This window comes from Salvelinus namaycush, chromosome 33 (assembly GCF_016432855.1).
Source record: "Salvelinus namaycush isolate Seneca chromosome 33, SaNama_1.0, whole genome shotgun sequence".
NCBI classification, from domain to species: Eukaryota; Metazoa; Chordata; class Actinopteri; order Salmoniformes; family Salmonidae; genus Salvelinus; species Salvelinus namaycush.
The window spans coordinates 16,671,943-16,695,666 of NC_052339.1; the positions used below are offsets into that span (position 1 = coordinate 16,671,943).

The window sequence follows — 23,724 nt, forward strand, 5'->3', positions numbered from 1 at the left end:
GAGCAAGACGTGCCGCTTGGTTCTGGGCCCGCAGCAGCTTAACTAGGTCTTTCCTTGCAGCACTGGACCACACGACTTGACAATAATCAAGATAAGACAAAATTAGAACCTGTAGAACTTGCTTTTTGGAGTGTGGTGTCAAAAAGCAGAGCATCTCATTATTACAGGCATACCTCTCCCCATCTTTACAACCATTGAATCTATATGTTTTGACCATGACAGTATACAATCTAAGGTAACGCCATGTAATTTATTCTCCTCAACTTGTTCAACAGCAACACAATTCATTACCAGATTCAGCTGAGGTCTAGAACTTAGGGAAGGATTTGTACCAAATACAATGCTCTTAGTTTTAGAGATGTTCAGGACCAGTCTATTACTGGCCACACATTCCAAAACAGACTGCAACTCTTTCTTAAGGGTTTCAGTGCCTTCATTAGCTGTGGTTGCTGATGCGTATATGGTTGAATCATCAACATACATGGATACACATGCTTTGTTTAATGCCAGTGGCAGGTCATTGGTAAAAATAGAAAAGAGTAGAGGACGTAGAGAGCTGCCCTGCGGTACACCACACTTGACATGTTTGACATTAGGGTAGCTTCCATTAAAGAAAACCCTTTGAGTTCTATTAGATAGATAGCTCTGAATCCACGATATGGCACATACATTTTTTCAAGAACAGGTTATGGTCAATAATATCAAAGGCTGCACTGAAATCTAACAGTATAGCTCCCACAATCTTCTTATTACCAATTTCTTTACACCAATCATCAGTCATTTGTGTCAGTGCAGTACATGTTGAGTGCCCTTCTCTATAAGCATGCTGAAAGTCTGTGGTTTGTTTTGTTGACAGAGAAATAGCAAACACAATTTTTTCCAACAGTGTTAAGAGCTGGCAGCAAGCTTATTGGTCTGCTGTTAGAACCAGCAAAGGCCGCTTTACCACTTTTGGGTAGTGGAATTACTTTGGCTTCCCTCCAGGCCTGAGGACAAAGACTTTCCTCTAGGCTCAGATTAAAGATATGACAGATAGGAGTGGCTATAGAGTCAGCTACCATCCTCAGTAGCTTTCCATCTAAGTTGTCAATGCCAGGAGGCTTGTCATTATTGATCGATTACAATAATTTTTCCAACTCTCCCACACTAACTTGACAAAATTCAAATTTACAATGCTTTTCTTTCATTATTAGTTTTTTATGCATGAGTACAATGGCCCACTGTTCGTTGTTGGCATTTCCTGTATTGTGATCACTGCATCCAATGGGTACGGATACAGCTTTAGAACAAGGTTCTACAGTATTAGTAAAAATGTGAATCGATGGGGCCTCCTGAGTGGTGCAGTGGCCTAAGGTACTGCATCGCAGTTGCTAGCTGTGCTGCTAGAGATTCTGGTTAGAGTCCAGGCTCTGTCACAGCCGACCGGGAGACCCGTGGGGCGGTGCACAATTGGCCCAGCGTCGACTGGGTTAGGGGAGGGTTTGGCTGGCAGGGATGTTCTTGTTCCATCGCGCTTTAGCGACTCCTGTGGTGGGCCGGGTGTAATGCACGCTGACACGTTCGCCAAGTGTACACAGTGGTGCGGCTGGCTTCCCGGGTTAAACGGGCATTGTGTCAAGAAGCAGTGCGGCTTGGTGGGGTCGTGTTTAGGAGGATGCATGGCTCTCGACCTTATCCTCTCCCAAGTTCGTACGGGAGTTGCAGCGATAAGACAAGACTGCAACTACCAATTGGTTACCATGAAATTTGGGAGATAAAGGGAAAAAATAAATACAAATAAAATAAAATGTGATTGATATATTATGTGGATGATCTTGTTCCTGTAGTGTTTGTAAACACCATGGTAGGTTGATTAATAACCTGAACCAGATTACAGGCACTGGTTACAGTGAGAAGCTTCCAGCTTGATGAAAACCAGTCAATATTTAGGTTCCCAAGAAAGTAGACCTCTCTTTTTAAATCACATACACTATCAAGCATTTCACACATATTATTTAGATACTGACAGCTTGATGAAAACCAGTCAATATTCAGGTTCCCAAGAAAGTAGACCTCTCTTTTTACATCACATACACTATCAAGCATTTCACACATATTATTTAGATACTGACTGTTAGCACTTGGTAGCCTATAGAATCTCCCCTAAAGAAAGAGTTTTAGATGTGCCAAGTGAACCTGCAACCACAACGCTTCAATAACACTTGACATAAGAGGCTCATAGTGTCCATCATATAGAAGCAGAAAGAGGTGAGGGAGGGAGGGACCACTCCCTCAAATGCATTAGCATACAGCGCTAGGCTAAACAAATAAAAATGATGAATAGGTGGAAATCGTTGACAGTTGAAAGCACTGTTTTTATAGCAGGCATCATTTATATTTCTATATATACAGAACATACATCATGTGAACAGTTTGGGCTGTTTTATTGTAGCCTACACAGACAATAGCAGACTGCTAGTTGTAGCCTACACAGACAATAGCAGACTGCTAGGTAAAGAGGGTGATTATAGTGAATTATGAATGACTATTCATCATACATAAAACGGGAAGTCCACAACATCTGTTTTTCCTGTAGTTGTCTGGTGGAAATATGACCCTGATTTAGCTATGGTCTCTCCAGGCTACATCCAACCGAGGACAGGACCAGCTCAGACCAGAGCAGAGACAGAGAGGCAGAGACAGACTGTTATGAGGGTGGATGTTTGAAGCTGTTCTTTTATTTATAACTGTGCTTGCTCAGCCTGGCAGGTTGTGTTTGGATTTATATTTTATATCACAGTGAGGCTCGAGCATGCTGCTACCATTCTGTCTCACATTGATAAATTATGCTAATAAGAGCTCCTCTAGTACCAGAACCTGGAAGAGAGAAAGAAAGAGGGATAGAGAAAGAAAGAGAGAGAGAGAGAGAGAGAGAACTTGTGCAGCAGAGCCCTAAACACTTTCTCTTCATAGCCTTGACTGAATCTGTGTTTGATAAACATGCCTCCTATTTCTGTTTTGTGTCAGTGGTGGTATGTGATCACAGAGGATAACATTAGTACCGTTTGTTATGACTGGGAACAAACCATAAAGATGGGATCATGTACAGTTTTCCACAGAAAACAAATCCAAGGCAAGACACGTGATAAGCAAGCACACTGTTGACAATGTGCATGTACCGTATTCTGGAATGAATTACCATTCTGAATAACCCTTTACTTCTTCTCTCTTTGTTTCCCTGTTGACTCCTACATTTCCATCCACATCATTGTTCTGTGGCGCCTCCTACTGTCCCTGCATGGCACCACCTCCTCCCCACCCCCTCCAGTTTGTGGCCCAGTCCAACTGCCAGCAGTTCCTCAACACCGTCTGGTTCGGCGAGACGGCCAGCTACCGGCGTAAACACACGTGTCTGAAGATGTCCACGGTACTGAGCGTGGCGGTGCTGTGGCCGCTGCTCTCCCTGTGCTACCTGGTGGTGCCGCGCTCCCGCGTGGGCCATATCATCCACACGCCCTTTGTCAAGTTCATCATACACAGTGCCTCCTACTTCACCTTCCTCCTGCTCATCAACCTGTACTCTCTGGTGTACAACGAGGGCAAGAAGAACACCATGGGTCCTGCCCTGGAGATGATCGACTACCTGCTCATACTCTGGATCATAGGTGAGACGTCCTTCCATCTCCTCTCCCCTCCTCTTCTCCTGCCCTCTCCCCTTCATCCCTCTCATCTCCCCTCCTCTAGTGTCCTCTCCCCTTCCCTCCCCTCCGCTCCTGTCCCCTCCCCTCCTCTCGTGTCCTCTCCTGTCCCCTCTCCTCCCCTCCTCGCCTTCCCTCTCCACTCCCCTCCTCCCCTCTCCTCCCCTCCGCTCCTCTCCCCTCTTCTCCTGTCCTCTCCCCTCTTCTCCTGGCCTGGCCTGTCCCCTCCTGGCCTGTCCCCTCCTCTCCTGTCCCCTCCTGTCCTGTCCTGTCCTCTCACCTCCTATCCTGTCCAGTCCTCTCCCCTCCTCTCCTGGCCTGGCCTGTCCTCTCCTCTCCTGTCCTGTCCTCTCACCTCCTATCCTGTCTAGTCCTCTCCTGTCCCCTCCCCTCCTCTCCTGTCCCCTCCTCTCCTGTCCTGTCCTCTCACCTCCTATCCTGTCCAGTTCTCTCCTGTCCCCTCCCCTCCCCTCCTCTCCTGTCCCCTCCTCTCCTCTCCTGTCCTGTCCTCTCACCTCCTATCCTGTCCAGTCCTGTCCTGTCCCTGGATCATCATTTTAAATATACAGTGGGGTCTGAAATTATTGACACCCTTGATAAAGATGAGCAATAATGACTGTATAAAATAAATAATACAACTTTTTTTCCAAAAGGTAAGGGTCAAAAAGATTCTTATAAATAATGTGGTCAAATGTTTGGCAGTTCGTCCAATATTCCTATCACGCAATGACTACATCAAGCTTGTGACTGCTTTTGTCAGTTAGTTTTGGTTGTGTTTCAGATGATTTTGTGCGCAATAAAAATGAATGGTGAAAAATGTATAATGTCATTCTGGAGTCACTTTTATTGTAAATAAGAATATAATATGTTTCTGAAGACTTCTACATGAATGTGGATGCTACCATTATTACAGATAATCCTGAATGAATCGTCAATAATGATGAGTGAGAAAGTTACAGAGGGTCAAAGATCAAACCCCCAAGACTTGCTTACCTCTCACCATTACCAATAACAGGGGAGGTTAGCATTTTATATCAAACCCCCAAGACATGCTTACCTCTCACCATTACCAATAACAGGGGAGGTTAGCATTTTATATCAAACCCCCAAGACATGCTTACCTCTCACCATGACCAATAACAGGGGAGGTTAGCATTTTATATCAAACCCCCAAGACATGCTTACCTCTCACCATTACCAATAACAGGGGAGGTTAGCATTTTATATCAAACCCCCAAGACATGCTTACCTCTCACCATTACCAATAACAGGGGAGGTTAGCATTTTATATCAAACCCCCAAGACATGCTTACCTCTCACCATGACCAATAACAGGGGAGGTTAGCATTTTATATCAAACCCCCAAGACATGCTTACCTCTCACCATTACCAATAACAGGGGAGGTTAGCATTTTATATCAAACCCCCAAGACATGCTTACCTCTCACCATGACCAATAACAGGGGAGGTTAGCATTTTATATCAAACCCCCAAGACATGCTTACCTCTCACCATGACCAATAACAGGGGAGGTTAGCATTTTATATCAAACCCCCAAGACATGCTTACCTCTCACCATTACCAATAACAGGGGAGGTTAGCATTTTATATCAAACCCCCAAGACATGCTTACCTCTCACCATGACCAATAACAGGGGAGGTTAGCATTTTATATCAAACCCCCAAGACATGCTTACCTCTCACCATGACCAATAACAGGGGAGGTTAGCATTTTATATCAAACCCCCAAGACATGCTTACCTCTCACCATGACCAATAACAGGGGAGGTTAGCATTTTATATCAAACCCCCAAGACATGCTTACCTCTCACCATTACCAATAACAGGGGAGGTTAGCATTTTTGGGGGTTATGATCTTTGACCCTCTGTAACTTTCTGTGTCATTATGACTCCGTAATGACCCAATACATTATTTACCACTCATTAGTATTGGCCACAATATGATCTGAAACACAACCAAAACTAACTGAAAATGCATCCAACAAGCTTGATGTAATCATTGCATTATAAGAATATGGGACCAAATACTAAACTCTTGGCTACTTTATTTATACAAATCTTTAGGGGTGTCAATAATTTTGACCCTTACATTTTTGAGAAGAAAAGTATTACTTGTTAACAAAATCTCTTTCAATGAGCAATTGTATTAGTATATAATAAAATAATGTCACATTTTTTTGGAGCATAAAATAAGGTCAGTATTTGAATTATTTATTTAAAACAGTCATTTTTGCTCATCTGTATGAAGGGTGTCAATCATTTTGGACCCCATTGTATTTTTGGGGGGTGTATTTTCATCTTATTGTGACAGACATAGATGAGGGGTAACGTGTATGTGCTGCCGGCAACAGTGTTACCTGCTAGCCTCAGGCACAGGTAAGAGATCATTTACAGTGCCATCAGAAAGTACTCACACACCTTTTACATATTTTGTTGTTACATTTGTTACAGTCTGAATTTCAGATGGATTCAATTGAGATTGTTCTCTCACTGGCCTACACACAATACCCCATAATGTCAAAGTGGAAATATATTTTTCAGCATTTTAAAAAATGTATAAAAAATTGTTAACCCTAAATAAGTTCAGTAGTTAAAATTTGATTAACAAGTCACATAATAAGTTGCATGGACTCACCCTGTGTATAATAATAAATAAAGGTTAAAAAAATAATTTAAATCAAATGTATTTATATAGCCCTTCTTACATCAGCTTATATCTCAAAGTGCTGTACAGAAACCCAGCCTAAAACCCCAAACAGCAAGCAATGTAGGTGTAGAAGCACGGTGGCTAGGAAAAACTCCCTAGGCCAAAACCTAGGAAGAAACTTAGAGAGGAACCAGGCTATGAGGGGTGGCCAGTCCTCTTCTGGCTGTTCAAATGGTCATAAATGACCAGCAAGGTCAAATAATAATAATCACAGTAGTTGTCGAGGGTGCAACACGTCAGCACCTCAAATTTACATTTTTTTTATTGTGTTTAACATGATTTTTGAATGTCTAACTCATCTCTGTACCCCACACAAACAATTGGCTGTAAGGTCCCTCAGTCGAGTAGTGAATTTCAAACACAGATTCAACCACAAAGACCAGGGAGATTTTCCAATGCCTCTTGGTAGATGGGTAAAATAAAATAAAAAGCAGGTATTGAGTATCCCTTTGAGCATGGTGAAGTTATTCATTACATTTTTGGAGGGTGTATCATTATACCCAATCACTACAATGATGCAGGTGTCCTTCCTAACTCAGTTGCTGGAGAGGAAGGAAACCGCTCAGAGATTTCACCATGAGGCCAATGGTGACTTTAAAACAGTTACAGAGTTTAATGTCTGTGATGCGAGAAAACTGAGGATGGATCAACAACATTGTAGATACTCCACAATACTAAACTAATTGACAGAGTGAAAAGAAAAAAGCCTGTACAGAAAAAAAATATTCCAAAACTTGCATCCTGTTTTGGCACTAAAGTAATACTGCAATAATGTGACAAAGCAATTAACTTTTGTCCTGAATACAAAGTGTTATGTTCTGCGGCAAATCCAACATAAAACATCCCTGAGTACAACTCTTCATATTTTCAAGCATGGTGGGGGCTGCATCATGTTATGGGTATGCTTGTAATCATTAAGGACTGGGGAGTTTTTCAGAATAAAAAAGAAACTGAATGGAACTAAGCACAGGCAAAATCTTAGAGGAAAACCTGGTTCAGTCTGCTTTCCACCAGACACTGGGAGATGAATTCACCTTTCAGCAGGACAATAACCTAAAACACAAGGCCAAATCTACACTGGAGTTGCTTACCAAGAAGACAGTGAATGTTCCTGAGTGGCTTAAATCTGCTTGAAAAATCTATGACATGACTTGAAAATGGTTGTCTAGCAATGATCAACAACCAATATGACAGAGTTTGAATAACTTTTTGAAGAATAATGAGCAACTATTGTACAATCCAGGTGTGCAAAGCTCTTAGAGATTTACCCAGAAAGACTCACAGCTGTAATTGCTGCCAATGGTGATTCTAACATGTAGAGACTCAGGAGTGTGAATACTTATGTAAATGAGATATTTCTGGATTTAATTTTCAATACATTTGCAAACATTTCTAAAAGCATGTTTCCACTTTGTCAATATGGTGTATTATGTGTAGATGGGTGAGAAGAAATATACATTTTGAATTCAGGCTTTAATAACACAACAAAAGGTGGAATAAGTGAAGGGATATGAACACTTTCAGGAGGCACTGTATGTAACAGCACAAAAATACTGTTGATGTATGGCATTGGCTCAATTCCAGAAAAAAACTGAAGGTCAGTCCTCATTGGTGGAGTTCAGCAAGCAGGACTTCCTGACTTCTCATTGGGCTAAAACCAGACTTGAGTATAACTTCCTGTATCATTTCCTGCCCTCCTTCTGTGACAATAGAGTTTAGGGTCACACTGTCTTTGGTTAGTCCACAACAGATGCTCTGTAGAAGATAATTTAATCAAATGAAATAGTAGAGAATAGCAACGCAGTGCATTGATTAGCATAGACCAGACAAGACCAGACCAGACCAGATTAGAATATGCAGCTGTGCAGTGAGTAACCCAAGATGCAGCATGTCCTCTCTATACCACCCTTTCTGTGCTCTGGTACTGTAACAATCTGTACCAGTCTGCTATCATGATAATGGCGCCTGAGGGGATGGCTGCCATTTTACGGGCTTCTAACCAACTTTTCTATTTTGTGTGTTTTTCTGCATTGTTTGAAACGTATTTTGTAAATAATGTTGCTACTACCATCTCTTATGACCGAAAAGAGCTTCTGGACATCAGAACAGCGATTATGCACCTCGAACTGGACAAAAAAAAAATAGGATGGACTGCTTCTCCAAGATCAGGTCCAAATCCTCGTCATTCGTGTGAAGGAAAGACGGAAATACAGGGGGCGGAGATCAGGGTCCTTTGTGAGAATTTGTCGGTGAGTGGGTAACCCACCTCTACCATCTGTTCTATTGGCCAACGGGAAATCACTGGAGAATAAACTTGATGATCCCCATTTGAGACTACCCTACCAACGGGACATTAAAAACTGTAATATCTTATGTTTCACCGAGTCATGGCTGAATGACGACACGGATAATATACAGTAAGCTGGCTTCTCCGTGCATCGGCAGGACAGAGCAGCTACGTCTGGTAAGATGAAGGATGGGGGTGTGTGTCTATTTGTCAATAACAGCTGGGGTGCGATGTCTAATATTAAGAAAGTCTCGAGGTATTGCTCACCTGAGGTAGAATACCTCATGATAAGCTGTAGACCACACTATCTACCAAGAGTTTTCATCTATATTTTTCATAGCCGTCTACTTACCACCACAAACCGATGCTGGCACTAAGAACACACTCAACGAGCTGTAAAAGGCCATAAACAAACAAGAAAATGCTCATCCAGAAACGGTGCTCCTAGTGGCCTGGGAATTTAATGCAGGCGAACTTAAATACATTTTACCTCATTTCTACCAGCATGTCACATGTGCAACCAGAGGAAAAAAACTCTAGACCACCTTTACTCCACACACAGAGATGCATACAAAGCTCTCCCTCGCTCTCCATTTGGCAAATCTGACCATAATTATATCCTCCTGATTCCTGCTTACAAGAAAAAATAAAGCAGGAAGTACCAGTGACTTACTCAATACGGAAGTGGTCAGATGACGCGGATGCTACGCTACAGGACTGTTTTGATAGCACAGACTGAAATATGTTCCAGGATTCATCCAATGGCATTGAGGAGTATACCACCTAGTCACCGGCTTCATCAATAAGTGCATCGACAACGTCGTCCCCACAGTGACCGTACGTACATATCCCAACCAGAAGCCATGCATTACATGCAACATCTGCACCGAGCTAAAGGCTAGATCTTATAAGAAATCCCATTATGCCCTCAGACGAACCATCATAGAGGCAAAGCGTTAATACAGGACTAAGATTGAATCCTACTACACAGGCTCTGATGCTCATCGGGTGTGGCAGGGCGTGCAAACTATTACATACTACAAAGGGAACCCCAGCTGGGAGCTGCCCAGTGGCACAAGCCTAGCAGACGGGCTAAATGCCCTTTATGCTTGCTACGAGGCAAGCAACACTGAAGCATACATGAGAGCACGACTGTGTGATCATGATCTCCGTAGCCGATGTGAGCAAGACCTTTAAACAGGTCAACATTCACAAGGCCGCAGGGCCAGACGGATTACCAGGACGTTTACTCAGAGCATGCACGGACCAACTGGCAAGTGTCTTCACTGACATTTTCACCCAGGTGGTAAGGGTAGGCAACAACACATCTGCAACTGTGCGTGCTTAGTCTGTGCATGCACATCTGTGCGTGCTTAGTCCCCTCCTGTACTACCTGTTCACCCACGACTGCGTGGCCAAGCACGACTCCAACACCATCATTAAGTTTTCTGACGACACAACAGTGACAACGATGAGACATCCTATAGGAAGGAGGTCAGAGACCTGGCAGTGTGGTGTCAGGACAACAACCTCTCCCTCAACGTGAGCAAGACAAAGGAGCTGATCGTGGACTACAGGAAAAGGAGGACCGAACACGCACCCATTCACATCAACGGGGCTGTAGTGGAGCGGGTCGAGAGTTTCAAGCTCCTTGGTGTCCACATCACCAACAAACTATCATGGTCCAAACCAAGACCGTCGTGAAGAGAGCACAACAACACCTTTTCCCCCTCAGGAGACTGAAAAGATTTGGCATGGGTCCCCAGATCCTCTCAAAGTTTTACAACTGCGTCATCGAGAGTATCCATCACCACCTGGTATGGCAACTGCTCGGCATCCGAGCGGTGTCAGAGGAAGGCCAAAAACATTGTCGAAGACTCCAGTCACCCAAGTCATAGACTGTTCTCTCTGCTATCGCATGGCAAGCGGTACCGGAGCGCCAACTCTAGGTCCAAAAGGCTCCTTAACAGCTTCTATCCCCCAAGCCATAAGACTGCTGAACAATGAATCAAATGGCCACCCGGACAATTTACCTAGTTTTTACACTGCTGCTACTCGCTGTTCATTATCTATGCATAGTCACTTTGCCCCTACCTTCAGGTACAAATGATCTTGTCTAACCTGTACCCCCGAACATTGACTCAGTACCGGTAACCCCTGTATATAGCCTCGTTATTGTTACTTTATTGTGTTACTTTTAATTTAATTTTTTACTTTTGTTTATTTATTACTTTTTCTTAACTCTATTTCTTGGACTTTGTTGTTGGTTTTAAGGGCTTGTAAATAAGCATTTCACATTAAGGTCAACCCCTGTTGTATTCGGCGAATGTGACAAATAAAATTTGATTTGATTTGATATTCAGACCACGCTGAATGATGGCTCTTTGGTCTCACACACACACACACACACACACACACACACACACACACACACACACACACACACACACACACACACACACACACACACACACACACACACACACACACACACACACACACACACAGATCAATGACACTGTAGAACTACTTATTGGTTTCTCAGGACAGCCACCTTTCCTGTCCTCTCTACTCCTCCCCATCCCTTGCCCTCTCCTCTCATCTTCGCTCTCTCCCCTCCCCTCCTTTTCCCTCCACTCCCCTCCTCTCTGCTCTGCTCCTCTCCTCTCATCTAATCTCCTCTTTTTTTCTCTCTTTCTACTTTCTCCGCTGCCCAAAAAACATGATCATCCAATCAGTGTAATGGCCTGTGTTCCCAAATTAGTCTCCTCTCTCTAGCATCCCTCTGCTCTCTGGAGAATCAGTCTGTTTCAATACCAGACACAGTAGAAAGAAAGAGAGAGAGAGGGGGGTAGAGGAGAAGAGAGAGGAGAGGAAAGGAGAGAGAGAAAGAGAGAGAGGGTAAAGAGATAGACAGAGGGAGACAGAGAGTGAGAGGTAGAGAGGGATATAGTTGTTCTAGTATGTTCTGTAGTTGCTACGTGCTTGTTTCTTTTGATTCATTGCTCAAATTACTTTTCTAGACGGGAAATTAAATAAAGTACAGCACAGGTCCTATTGGCTCACGGATCATGTCAATAAACAATGTCTTGTCTATTATCTAGTTCATTGTGTAGCTTGGCAGTGAGCGAACACTACTCTACATGCCTTTCTGTCTGGAGAGGAATCTTGTTAGAGGCTGTAGGAGAGAGGAGTTTGGATACAGGTTTTAGGGGTTTGAGGAGACAGAAATAGCCCACTAGAGGGAGGAATACTCCTTAACTAATACAACAAGACCAGCACATCCATCCATGTACAGTTTCCTGATACTTCTTTCCATGTAATCAAATCAGTTATTGATCAAAGTCATTATTAAGATCGAGATCAATCTAATGAAAATCATCAACAGTTTTGACTATTAAAATGGCCATGGCGTAGGCATATGTAAATAAAGTATTGGATTGCAGTTCAATGACAGATAGTTGTTGCCTATTACTTATGTTTTTCTACTATTCTCTTTCTGAAGACTTTTACTACTGTTGGTTCTTATTGCTGAAATTCTAAGGCGAATACTGGGTTTGTAGAATTTTTATTGGCCCTTTTAGTTCCAGATGTGTGTCTCCTTCCAGTGTCTAGGGAGCAGTTTTATTATATGGCCTCCTTTCATTTCCATTGTTCTGTCTCTCCATCCCTCCCCTCTCTCCATCCCTCTTTCTCTTTCCCCCATTCTGTTAATCCCAGGAGCCAGATGCCTCACGTTAATGCCAAAATCAGATATGTCAACTGCCAAATGCGCCAATTGCCAAATGATTTTGGGAACTTGGGCAGAAAAAGTTCACGTTGATCTACTGAGGCAAAAAGAGTACTGTCAGAGTTTAATTCAATAAGAGAAAAGCTGCGAGGGAGGGCCAGAAAAGTAGCCTAATGTTTGGGAAAGATTTGGTGAAGTGGTAAATGTGGATGATAGCAGTGCCGGCTATATTACAGTATATGTGATATAGTCACAAGGCAGGGACTTCAACTAGCCTATGGCACGTCAAGGGAACTGTACTGTTCAGATGAGTTAAATGGAATAGTAGTCTACCTCAAATCAAATCAAATTGTATTTATCACATACACATGGTTAGCAGATGTTTTTGCGAGTTTAGCGAAATGCTTGTGCTTCTACTTCCGACAATGCAGTAATATCTAACAAGTAATCTAACAAATTCACAACAACTATCTTATACACACAAATGTGAAGGGATGAATAAGAATTTGTACATAAAATATACAGATGAGTGATGGCCATGTGACATAGGCAAGTGGCTAGTGATTTGGGTCTGTATGTTGGCAGCAGCCAATTTATGTTAGTGATGGCTGTTTAACAGTCTGATGGCCTTGAGATAGAAGCTGTTTTTCAGTCCCAGCTTTGATGCACCTGTACTGACCTTGCCTTGTGGATGATAGTGGGGTGAACAGGCTGTGGCTCAGGTGGTTGTTGTCCTTGATGATCTTTATGGCCTTCATGTGACATCAGGTGCTGTAGGTGTCCTGGAGGGCAGGTAGTTTGCACCTGGTGATGCGTTGGGCAGACTGCACTTTCCTCTGGAGAGCCTTGTGATTGAGGGCGGTGCAGTTGCCATACCAGGCGATGATACAGCCCAACAGGATGCTCTCGATTGTGCATCTGTAAAAGTTTGTGAGGGTTTTAGGTGACAAGGCAAATTTCTTCAGCCTCCTGAGGTTGAAGAGGCGCTGTTTCACCTTCTTCACCACGGTGTCTGTGTTGGTGGACCATTTCAGTTTGTCCGTGATGTGTACACCAAGGAACTTAAAACGTTCCACCTTCTCCGCTACTGTCCCGTCGATGTGGATAGGGGGGTGCTCCTTCTGCTGTTTCCTGAAGTCCAAGATCATCTCCTTTGTTTTGTGACGTTGAGTGAGAGGTTGTTTTCCTGACACCACACTCTGAGTGCCCTCACCTCCTCCCTGTAGGCTGTCTTGTCATTGTTGGTAATCAAGCCCACTACTGTTGTGTCGTCTGCAAACTTGATGATTGAGTTGGAGGCGTGCATGGCCACGCAGTCATGGGTGAACAGGGAGTACAGGAGGGGGCTGAGCACACACCCTTGTGGGCCCCAAGTGTTGAGGATCAGCGAAGTGGAGATGTTGTTTCCTACCTTCACCATCTGAGGGCGGCCCGTCAGAAAGTCCAGGACCTAATTGCGCAGGGCAGGTTGAGACCCAGTGCCTTAAGCTTGGAGGGTACTATGGTGATGAGCTTGAGTTGTAGTCAATGAACAGCATTCTTACATAGGTATTCCTCTTGTCCAGATGGGATAGGGCAGTGTGCAGTGTGATGGCGATTGCATCGTCTGTGGACCTGTTGGGGCGGTATGCAAACTCAAGTGGGTCTAGGGTGGTAGGTAAGGTGGAGGTGATATGATCCTTGACAAGTCTCTCAAAGCACTTCATGATGACAGAAGTGAGTGCTACGGGGCGATAGTCATTTAGTTCAGTTATCTTTGTCTTCTTTGGTACAGGAACAATGGTGGCCATCTTGAAGCATGTAGAGACAGCAGACTGGGATAGGGAGCGATTGAATATGTCCGTAAACACACCAGCCAGCTGGTTTGCGCATGCTCTGAGGACGTGGCTAGGGATGCCGTCTGGGCCAGCAGCCTTTCGAGGGTTAACACGTTTAAATGTCTTACTCACTTTGGCCATGGAGAAGGAGAGGGGGGGGGGGGGCACAGTCCTTGATAGCGGGCCGCGTCAGTGGCACTGAATAATCCTCAAAGCGGGCAAAGAAGGTGTTTAGCTTGTCTGGAAACAAGACGTTGGTTTCCGTGACATGGCTGGTTTTAATTTTGTAGTCCATAATTGCCTGTAGACCCTGCCACATAAGTCTCGTGTCTGGGCTGTTGAATTGAGACTCCATTTTGTCCCTATACCGACATTTCACTTGTTTGATTGCCTTGCGGAGGGAATAACGACACTGTTTATGATGGCCGTATTCCCCGACCTCTTTCCATAGTTGAATGTGGTGGTTCGCGCTTTCAGTTTTGCACGAATGCCGCCGTCTATCCATGGTTTCTGGTTGGGGTAGGTTTTAATAGTCACAGTGGGTACAACATCTCCAATGCACTTCCTTATAAACTCACTCACCGAGTCAGCATATAAATCGATGTTATTATCTGAGGCTTCCTGGAACATTTTCCAGTCCACGGAACACGGACCTGAAATTTGGACACTGACTTGTAGGCCTATAACATTTAGACTCTGGAACAGGAGTGGATAAATATTATTTCTTTCTTTCAGCATCTTGAGGGAATGAATGCGTGGTTAGGGACCATCTGTAAAGGTGCAGTCTTAATTTTAATCAGCATCATAAAAGCTGATAGTATTTCAACCACATAAAATATACATCCAAGCCAAACTTAATTTAACTTCCTTAAAACCAGTCAAACTGATGTCATTTGGAAATTTTGTATGGAAATTCTTTCCAGTTTTTTTTTGTTATTACATTTTCTCCCTAAACGTATTTTCTGCATGAGAGAAAGAGGAAAGCCAAAACAAATGTTACAGATGACAACTACATTGTATGTACATTCTATCACTATATGCCGTTATTCTGGTGAGCAAGGGTTTATTTAGTCTTCCAGGGCAACAAGTAATGACTGAAGAAAAGTTGCATGTATCTAATTATAGGCAAGTTGACTAACTAATAGCCTACCAAAATTTCGCAAATTATAATCAGAAACATAGATCTATCTACAAGGCCTGTCAAAAATTAATTATCCCATATTTGACTGTACTGCACATGTTCTATTATTTCCTGGTTAGGGTTGGGTGTGTCCCTCAGATTTTCACTTTATCACATATAGTCAGGAGGTTGCGGATCGGTTATTAGCAGTGGTGTAAAGTACTTAAGTAAAAATACTTTAAAGTACTACTTAAATCGTTTTGGGGGTATCTGTACAACTTTTACTTTTACTAAAGAAGATAATGTACTTTTTACTCCATACATTTTCCCTGACACCCAAAAGTACTTGTTACATTTTGACAGGAAAATGATCCAGTTCACGTACTTATCAAGAGAACATGCTTGGTCATCCCTACTGCCTCTGATCTGGCGGAGTCACTAAACTCACTTTTACTTGAGTCATTTTCTATGAAGGTATCTTTACTTTTATTACAGTATGACTTTTGACTACTTTTTCCACCACTGGTTATTAGCAATTGTGGGCAAGTGTGGGTGAACAAACAGCTGTGTCTTTGTATGTGTGTGGTCAGATACAACCCGAACCAAAAAAGAAATCACCCAAACAAATTCTAATAAGCTGCAATGATTCCCTGACCAAAACAACGGACGTGTAAATCTGGTGTGAAAAATCCTGATACACCAGAAACCTGCATTCCCCTATTCATGTTCCTGACAGTGGGTCCCATTAAAACCCAGAAAGGGTTTGTAATACAAATTATTTCATGAACCCCCCCCCACACACACACACACACACACACACACACACACACACGCAGGAGGATAATACTTCTAAACCCCACCTCACTGGATCGTAGAGATTCCACACATAAATCCTGTGGTTTCTATTTCTCAGACTGACCAATCCCAGGAGCCTCTCTGTGGGATAACTTACGGCATTCCCTGTTGAATCTGGAAGTCATTGTAAAATGTCAAGAATGAGAACCTTGCGAGGTGAACACAAAATGCCTTTCCCATTCCTCTGTTAATTTTTCTGTTTGGTGAATTGAATATGGTCAATTCTACACAGTTTAGCGTGGAGCTGAGAGAAAATGTTGCAGTTTTAAAGGCCCAGTGCAGTCAGAATTCTGTTTTTCTTGTGTTTTATATCATATTGTACAAAAAACTAACACTGTAAAAGTGTGAAAACATTTGCTCAACTGAGCCATGGAGTGTGCACTGTATGTGTGCCATTCAGAAGGTGAATTGGCATGACCTTTGACCTGGGTAGGTATGGTAGTAGGTGCCAGGCGCAGCAGTTTGTGTCAAGAACCGCAATGCTGCTGCGGTTTTCACGCTCAACAGTTTCCTGTGTGTATCAAGAATGGTCCAACACCCGAAGGACATCCAGCCAACTTGACACAACTGTGGGAACCATTGGAGTCAACATGGGCCAGCATCCCTGTGGAATGCTTTTGACACCTTGTAGAGTCCATGTCCCGACGGATTGAGGCTGTTCTGAGGGTATAAGGGGGGGTGTCCTTAATGTTTTGTACACTCAGTGTGTATGTTTTATTGTCACATGCACCTGAGATGTTACAGATCTGCTGTATTGGAAGCACCACTCCCTTCTGCCCAGTTTCCCTGAGGTTGCTATGGCAACCGAGCTGTTTTTTACCATTCCTGTAACTGTCACTTCTGCGGAGAGATAGTTTTCTAAACTAAAACTCACAAAGAACTACAGAAGCGTTAGGTTCTCGGTTTGATATGAGCGTTTGAACACCTGAGTCACCTGAGTCACCTGAGTCACCTGAGCCACCTGAGTCACCTGAGCCACCTGAGTCACCTGAGCCACCTGAGTCACCTGAGCCACCTGAGTAAGCTCCACTCATTACACTGGCGCAGTCGTAGCCTTGACCAAGACATTTCTTCACCAGTATCCCGCATACTTTTCTCTCAGTTACATTTTTTCCTTTTTCAAGACCTTTTTCCAGTCACATTCCTGCCCAGGATACCAAAACTTGGCTTCGTAGTATATATGGAAATTAAAAAGGTTTATGAATTACCTTTTGGAGGGTTACTGTCAAAATTATTTATTAAATAAATAAAAATTGACTGATGTCCGGCGCATGGACCCCCCCGCCTTGTGGAGGCTGTGGGAGTGTCCCGTACCCCAGTTTGAAAACCCCTGGTCTATGGTACTTTCCTTTCACTCTGTTTGGTGATGGTAAATTCTTTCCTTCCCTCTAGGGATGGTGTGGTCGGACGTGAAGCGTCTATGGTACGAGGGCTTGGAGGACTTCCTGGATGAGTCGAGGAATCAGCTGAGCTTCGTCATGAACTCTCTCTACCTGTCCACCTTTGCCCTCAAGATAGTGGCTCACAGCAAGGTGTGTCTGTGTGTGTCTGTGTCTATGTAGGTCTGTGTGTGTGTGTGTTTGTGTACTAACGTGATCTCCTCTGTGCCAGTTTAAGAACGTGGAGGACACAGAGAGGAAAAATTGGGATGCCTTCCACCCCATCCTTGTGGCTGAGGGGCTGTTTGCCTTCGCTAACGTCCTGAGCTACCTACGACTGTTCTTCATGTACACCACCAGCTCAATACTGGGCCCACTGCAGGTACACGCACCAAGTAACAGACGCACACATACACACACTCACAGTACATTAGCTATCACTTCTGCCACTAGCAGCAGAAGGAGCACAATCACCAACATCATCATTCTATCATCACCTCACATGGAAACTATTTCCCTGGTGAACATCCCAATTAATAAAGATTCATTCTGCCATTGTTTCTCCTCCCAACTCTGTCCTCTGTCCTCAACACTGGGCCGAAAGTCTGTTTTGAATATTCGACTGGAGTTCGTGTAGTGCCATAGAATAGGTGTCTCTTTATTTCTTTAGAGAAACCTTCAACCTCTCCCTCACTGTCTCAGCCTGCCAGCTAGGATGAAAGTCCCAGCTCTCTCCATTGTGTATGTATTTCCTATTTTCCTATGGCCAGGAATCTCTTTTTCTCTATTCAATTTGGCTAGATTTATGGACATAAGGTAATATGGCAATTCATTATAATATGAGCAGTTATGAATGAGTGATGAGGTAATTCTGCTCCTAGGACTATTTCCTATGTCCTGTTATTATGTGAAAGGGTTGTTGTGGTTTTCCTATCAGACAGCAGGACTCTCCTGTGGATTGGAATAATATTCCTAATACCAAAAGGTGCTATCTAGAACCAAAAAGGGTTCTTTGGCTGTCCCTATAGGATAACTCTTTGAAGAACCCCTTTAGGTTCCAGGTAGAACCCTTTTGGGTTCCATGTAGAACCATTTCCAGACAGGGGTTCTACCTGGATCCAAAAAGGGTTCCCTCTATAGAGACAGCTGCAGAACCCTTTTGGAACCTTTTTTCTAAGAGTGTACCTTACTTCACTCTCTCTCTTTCTCTCTCTCTCTCTGTCAGTCACTCTCTCTATATCTGTCTTTCTCTTTTTCTCTCCTCTTTTAGCTCTCCGTCTCTCTCTCTTTCTCTGACCTTCTCTTTTATCTATCTCTCTATATATCTCTATCTATCTATCTATCTATCTGTCTGTCTATCTGTCTGTCTGTCTGTCTGTCTGTCTGTCTGTCTGTCTGTCTGTCTGTCTGTCTGTCTGTCTGTCTGTCTGTCTGTCTGTCTGTCTGTCTGTCTGTCTGTCTGTCTGTCTGTCTGTCTGTCTGTCTGTCTGTCTGTCTGTCTGTCTGTCTGTCTGTCTGTCTGTCTGTCTATCTATCTATCTATCTATCTATCTATCTACGTGCACTCAAGCTGGAACTGTGATATCACTGTTCACATGGCAGACACACCCCTCAATGATTGTCTGACACACATTTACATACATGTACACACATGCCACGCAAACAACCACTTACATTAACATATATAGATACATAGATTCTAGACACATTCTGTATGTACAAATACTTTCTCTCTCTCTCTCTCTCACACACACACACAAACAAAAGCACTGAGTCAGTAGTCCCACCGCAGACTGACAGTGTAGTGTGGTTATAGTGTGGTTAGGAGTAATGAATACTTGCCTGGTTATGCCTGGTGATTCCATCCTACCCAGAGAGGCCAACTCACTCTTCTATAGAGGAAGTACCCCACACAGAGGCCCTCCTAGCTGGAAAGTGTGGATGTGGATGTGTGGAAAGTGTGGATGTGTGTGTGTGTGTGTGTGTAGGTGTGTTTGAAAGGTGTGTGTATCCACCCCTCCCCTCCTGCGTCAGTACCCCCTAGTCTGCGTTAAGAGCTCCTGACCCCCTACATTCCTGCTCTGTTTGTACAGTAGGTTAGAGGCTAGCTGACAGCCAGGCAGATCATGCTGAGACCAGGGAACTCCCACAGCTACTAAATCAGCCATCTTCTAAGAGGGACGGAGGGAGTAGAGGGACCCGCCACACCAGATGATAGAGGAAACACTGGGGAGATTCACATGTGTCAAGATAATGACTCATACTAATGGAGGAGCTGCTCTCTCTCTTTCTCTCTCTGTCCCGAAAACAACCTGGCGAATTGCACCTTGTGGTCGTCCCTCTCGACTCCTGTTGGCTCTTGGTTAGGGAGTGTGTCTTCTCACTGAGGTCTCTCTCACACTGGACCATCTGTGTGTATGTGGGACAGGGGTGTTTGGGATGGTTAGACCTGGGCCATGGAGCTACAGGTCTGGATAAATAAAAACCACCAGCCTTGCTCTCAGGGCTATATATAGAGACTTAAACCCTGCTCTCAGAACAGTTTCAATGTCCTTCAGCTTGGTCAATGTTTATCTGTGTGCTACCTCAACTCGCTAGGGTATCTGCTTGTCAAGGTTGTTTTTAACAGAACAGTTCTCTTCAGTAGGTGGTACAGAGAAGAACTATTTGACCATGTTTATTTGCTCACTCTAAAGATAGACATCTTAATGAAAGGGGTTTGCTTTCCAATGTAGCTCTTTTGGAGAGAAAAAATGACTAGGCATAAGTACACACTACTATCCCTGGACTTGTTTGACCTGGGTGGTTGGTTGTGTGTTAGCTAGTCTGTTTTGGTCCAAGGTTGTGTTCATCAGGAGTCGCACACCGTAACAAAAATATTATGCAACGGAAAGTGAACAATGTTGTTTTATTATTGGACAAGCTCAGGTAGTAGTTACCTCCCGGTCAGAAGATGGTAATTTAGCTCATGACAGAGTGCTCTTGTGTTCCCAGATCTCCGTTGGCCAGATGCTGCAGGAGTTTGGTAAGTTCCTGGGTCTGTTCCTGCTGGTGCTCATCTCTTTCACCATCGGCCTGACGCAGCTCTACGGGAAGGATCAGAAGGACCCGGCCAAGAGTCCCGCCAAAGACTGTGAGGGCATCTTCTGTCAGCAGCAGAGCAACGATGCCTTCCACACGTACGTACAGTCTACCTAAATTCTCTTTCTCTCCCCTTTCCCTGTTTCACAGGTTCATGGGTACCTGTTCTGACTGTTAACCTCTGACTTCCCTGTTTCACAGGTTCATGGGTACCTGTTCTGACTGTTAACCTCTGACTTCCCTGTTTCACAGGTTCATGGGTACCTGTTCTGACTGTTAACCTCTGACTTCCCTGTTTCACAGGTTCATGGGTACCTGTTCTGACTGTTAACCTCTGACTTCCCTGTTTCACAGGTTCATGGGTACCTGTTCTGACTGTTAACCTCTGACTTCCCTGTTTCACAGGTTCATGGGTACCTGTTCTGACTGTTAACCTCTGACTTCCCTGTTTCACAGGTTCATGGGTACCTGTTCTGACTGTTAACCTCTGACCCATAGAGATCCAATAATTCAGTGTTCTACTGTATATGCCATTATATTTTCCATGACCTCCCTATTGACAAATTCATGGGTACTGTACCTGTTACTCCCTGTTCTGACCTTTAACCTTCCTGTTGACAGATTCATGGGTACTGTACCTGTTACTCCGTGTTCTGACCTCTAACCTCTGACTTTCCTGTTGAAAGGTTCATGGGAACGTGCTACGCTCTGTTCTGGTACATCTTCTCTCTGGCCCACGTGGCTCTCTTCGTGACCCGGATCAACTACACGGAGGAGCTGAGGTCATTTGTGGGAGCCCTCATCGTGGGCACGTACAACATCGTGGTGGTCATCGTTCTCACCAAGCTGCTGGTCGCCATGCTCCACAAGAGCTTCAGGCAGATCGCTGTAAGTCAATCAAGCGATCAATCAATTAACCATTTAAATCAGTCCAATTTATTTATAAAGCCTGTTTTGCATCAGCAGTTGTCACAAAGTGCTTTTCAGTAACCCGGCCGGAAGTGACTGCAAGTCACAGATAATGACATTGTCCATCAAGTTACAACAACAACAAAAACAATAGGAATTTTAGACTTGATTGGTCTATCTATAACACTGTATCTAAGTGTTCATTTGGAGTACTTTATTTTCGATTCAGTGTTTGGAGTTCAGGCAAAGATCAGCCGTATAATTCACATCAATGAATCAACTTTAATGCTTCATAAATTACATTTACCCATCATCAACTCAACAATCATCATTCTGAATGAAAAACACAAATCCACTCCAAGAACACTTCAGTCTAACAGATGGTAGTGATTTCTTAACATTTCTCTGTCGATTAACACGTTCCCCTATTTTCTCAGTGAATTCCTAAATCTCCCATTTCATTCCATTTCCCTCTAAACCCACGAATCCCCTAGAACCACGAGGATAAGGAGTGGAAGTTTGCCCGCGCCAAGCTGTGGCTGAGCTACTTTGACGACAAGTGTACCCTGCCGCCGCCCTTCAACATCCTACCCTCCCCCAAGACTGTGTGTTACCTTCTGACCAGTATGAGTAAATGGATCTGCTCCCACACCTCCACGGGGAAGGTCAAGAGACAGAACAGCCTCAAGGTAAGAGAGACGGGACACTATCCAATCAAGAAGTGATACCTCTGTATACTTTAAATGTATGACCGTTTCTCATCTTATCCTCCCATGATATCCAGATAAGTAGACACTGTGTTCAGTCTCCAGTCCTAACCTCCCATGTTGTTGTTGTCCCATCCATCCAGGAGTGGAGGAACCTGAAGCGGAAGCGTGATGAGAACTACCAGAAGATCATGTGTTGTCTGGTCCATCGCTACCTGACGTCCACCAGGCAGAAGATGCAGAGCACCGACCAGGCCACCGTAGAGAACCTCAACGACCTGCGGCAGGACCTCTCCAAGTTCCGCAACGAGATGAGAGACCTGCTGGGATTCAGAACCTCCAAGTACGCCATGTTCTACCCCCGGAGCTAAGACTGACCTGATCTGAACCTCAACCCAACCTCAACCCAACCATGTTCTACCCTTGGAGCTAGAACTGATCTGGTCTCAACCTCCACCCAACCTCAACCGGCCAGCTAAGACTGGTCTCAACCCCAACATCAACCCCAACTAGCCCTGTCAGCTTCTTCACCCAGGGGGTCCTATCTCTGACCCTAGCATGCTCAGAAATGACCTTGTGTCCAGTCACAGAGAGACATTTAAACCTGGAACTCCACTGGAAATATATATATATATTCTGCACCAAAGTCTCCAGATTCACCCAGATCCCTTATGTAATAATATTTAGTCATCCTACTTGTTTTCTAAAATTGTCATTGTTTTCAACAAAGGACTTAATAAAATGTAATGGAAAATACAGACTGGCTGTGATTTTTTGTCTTGGCAGTGAGAAACGATTAGAGGATAAATATTGAGTTGCATCACATGCTCAGCTGGCACGAGGACGGAGCCAGTTGGTTTTAATTGTGAAATATCTGTGAATGTTACTCACTGTTCAGAGCCAGCACTTCCCTGGTCAAAACACACCTGACCATTCCCAGTGCTCAGTGGAGCGTTCACGACTGCCCTACTAACAGCTGCCTCCACACCTGGCCATAGTTACCACATACTCTATGTAGGCCAGATATAAATGTTGTTGTTTAGTTTGTTTTTTTACCCCTTTTTCTCCCCAATTGGTAGTTACAGTCTTGTCCCATCGCTGCAACTCCCGTACGGACTCGGGAGAGGCAAAGGTTGAGAGCCATGCGACCCTGCCAAGCTCCACTGCTTCTTGACACACTGCTCGCTTAACCCGGAAGCCAGCCACACCAATGTGTCGGAGGAAACGGGATCGAACCCGGATGTAGTGACGCCTCTAGCGCTTTAGACCGCTGCACCACTCGGGAGGCCCTTATATGCACTGTTAACATGACATATTACAACGCACTGCTGGTCTGTAAATGAATGAATGATGACACTCCATATGAAGAACCACCTCGTTAAAATAAACTTTATTTTTTATTTGGTCAGATGAAAACAATAAAATATAAATAAC

At 44.0% G+C, this 23,724-nt stretch overlaps 1 protein-coding gene across 1 annotated transcript in view; it reads left to right on the plus strand.

The window, feature by feature from the left end:
* Positions 1–22,966, plus strand: part of trpc1 (transient receptor potential cation channel, subfamily C, member 1) — a 41,051-nt gene extending 18,085 nt beyond the window's left edge. The window contains exons 7-13 of the mRNA XM_038973179.1: positions 3,308–3,644; positions 17,607–17,746; positions 17,826–17,975; positions 20,588–20,772; positions 21,361–21,562; positions 22,078–22,272; positions 22,434–22,966. Coding sequence (XP_038829107.1) covers positions 3,308–3,644; positions 17,607–17,746; positions 17,826–17,975; positions 20,588–20,772; positions 21,361–21,562; positions 22,078–22,272; positions 22,434–22,661 — 1,437 coding nt within the window. The 3' untranslated portion in view covers positions 22,662–22,966. The remainder of the gene's footprint in view (positions 1–3,307; positions 3,645–17,606; positions 17,747–17,825; positions 17,976–20,587; positions 20,773–21,360; positions 21,563–22,077; positions 22,273–22,433) is intronic.
* The last annotated feature ends 758 nt before the right edge of the window (positions 22,967–23,724 follow it).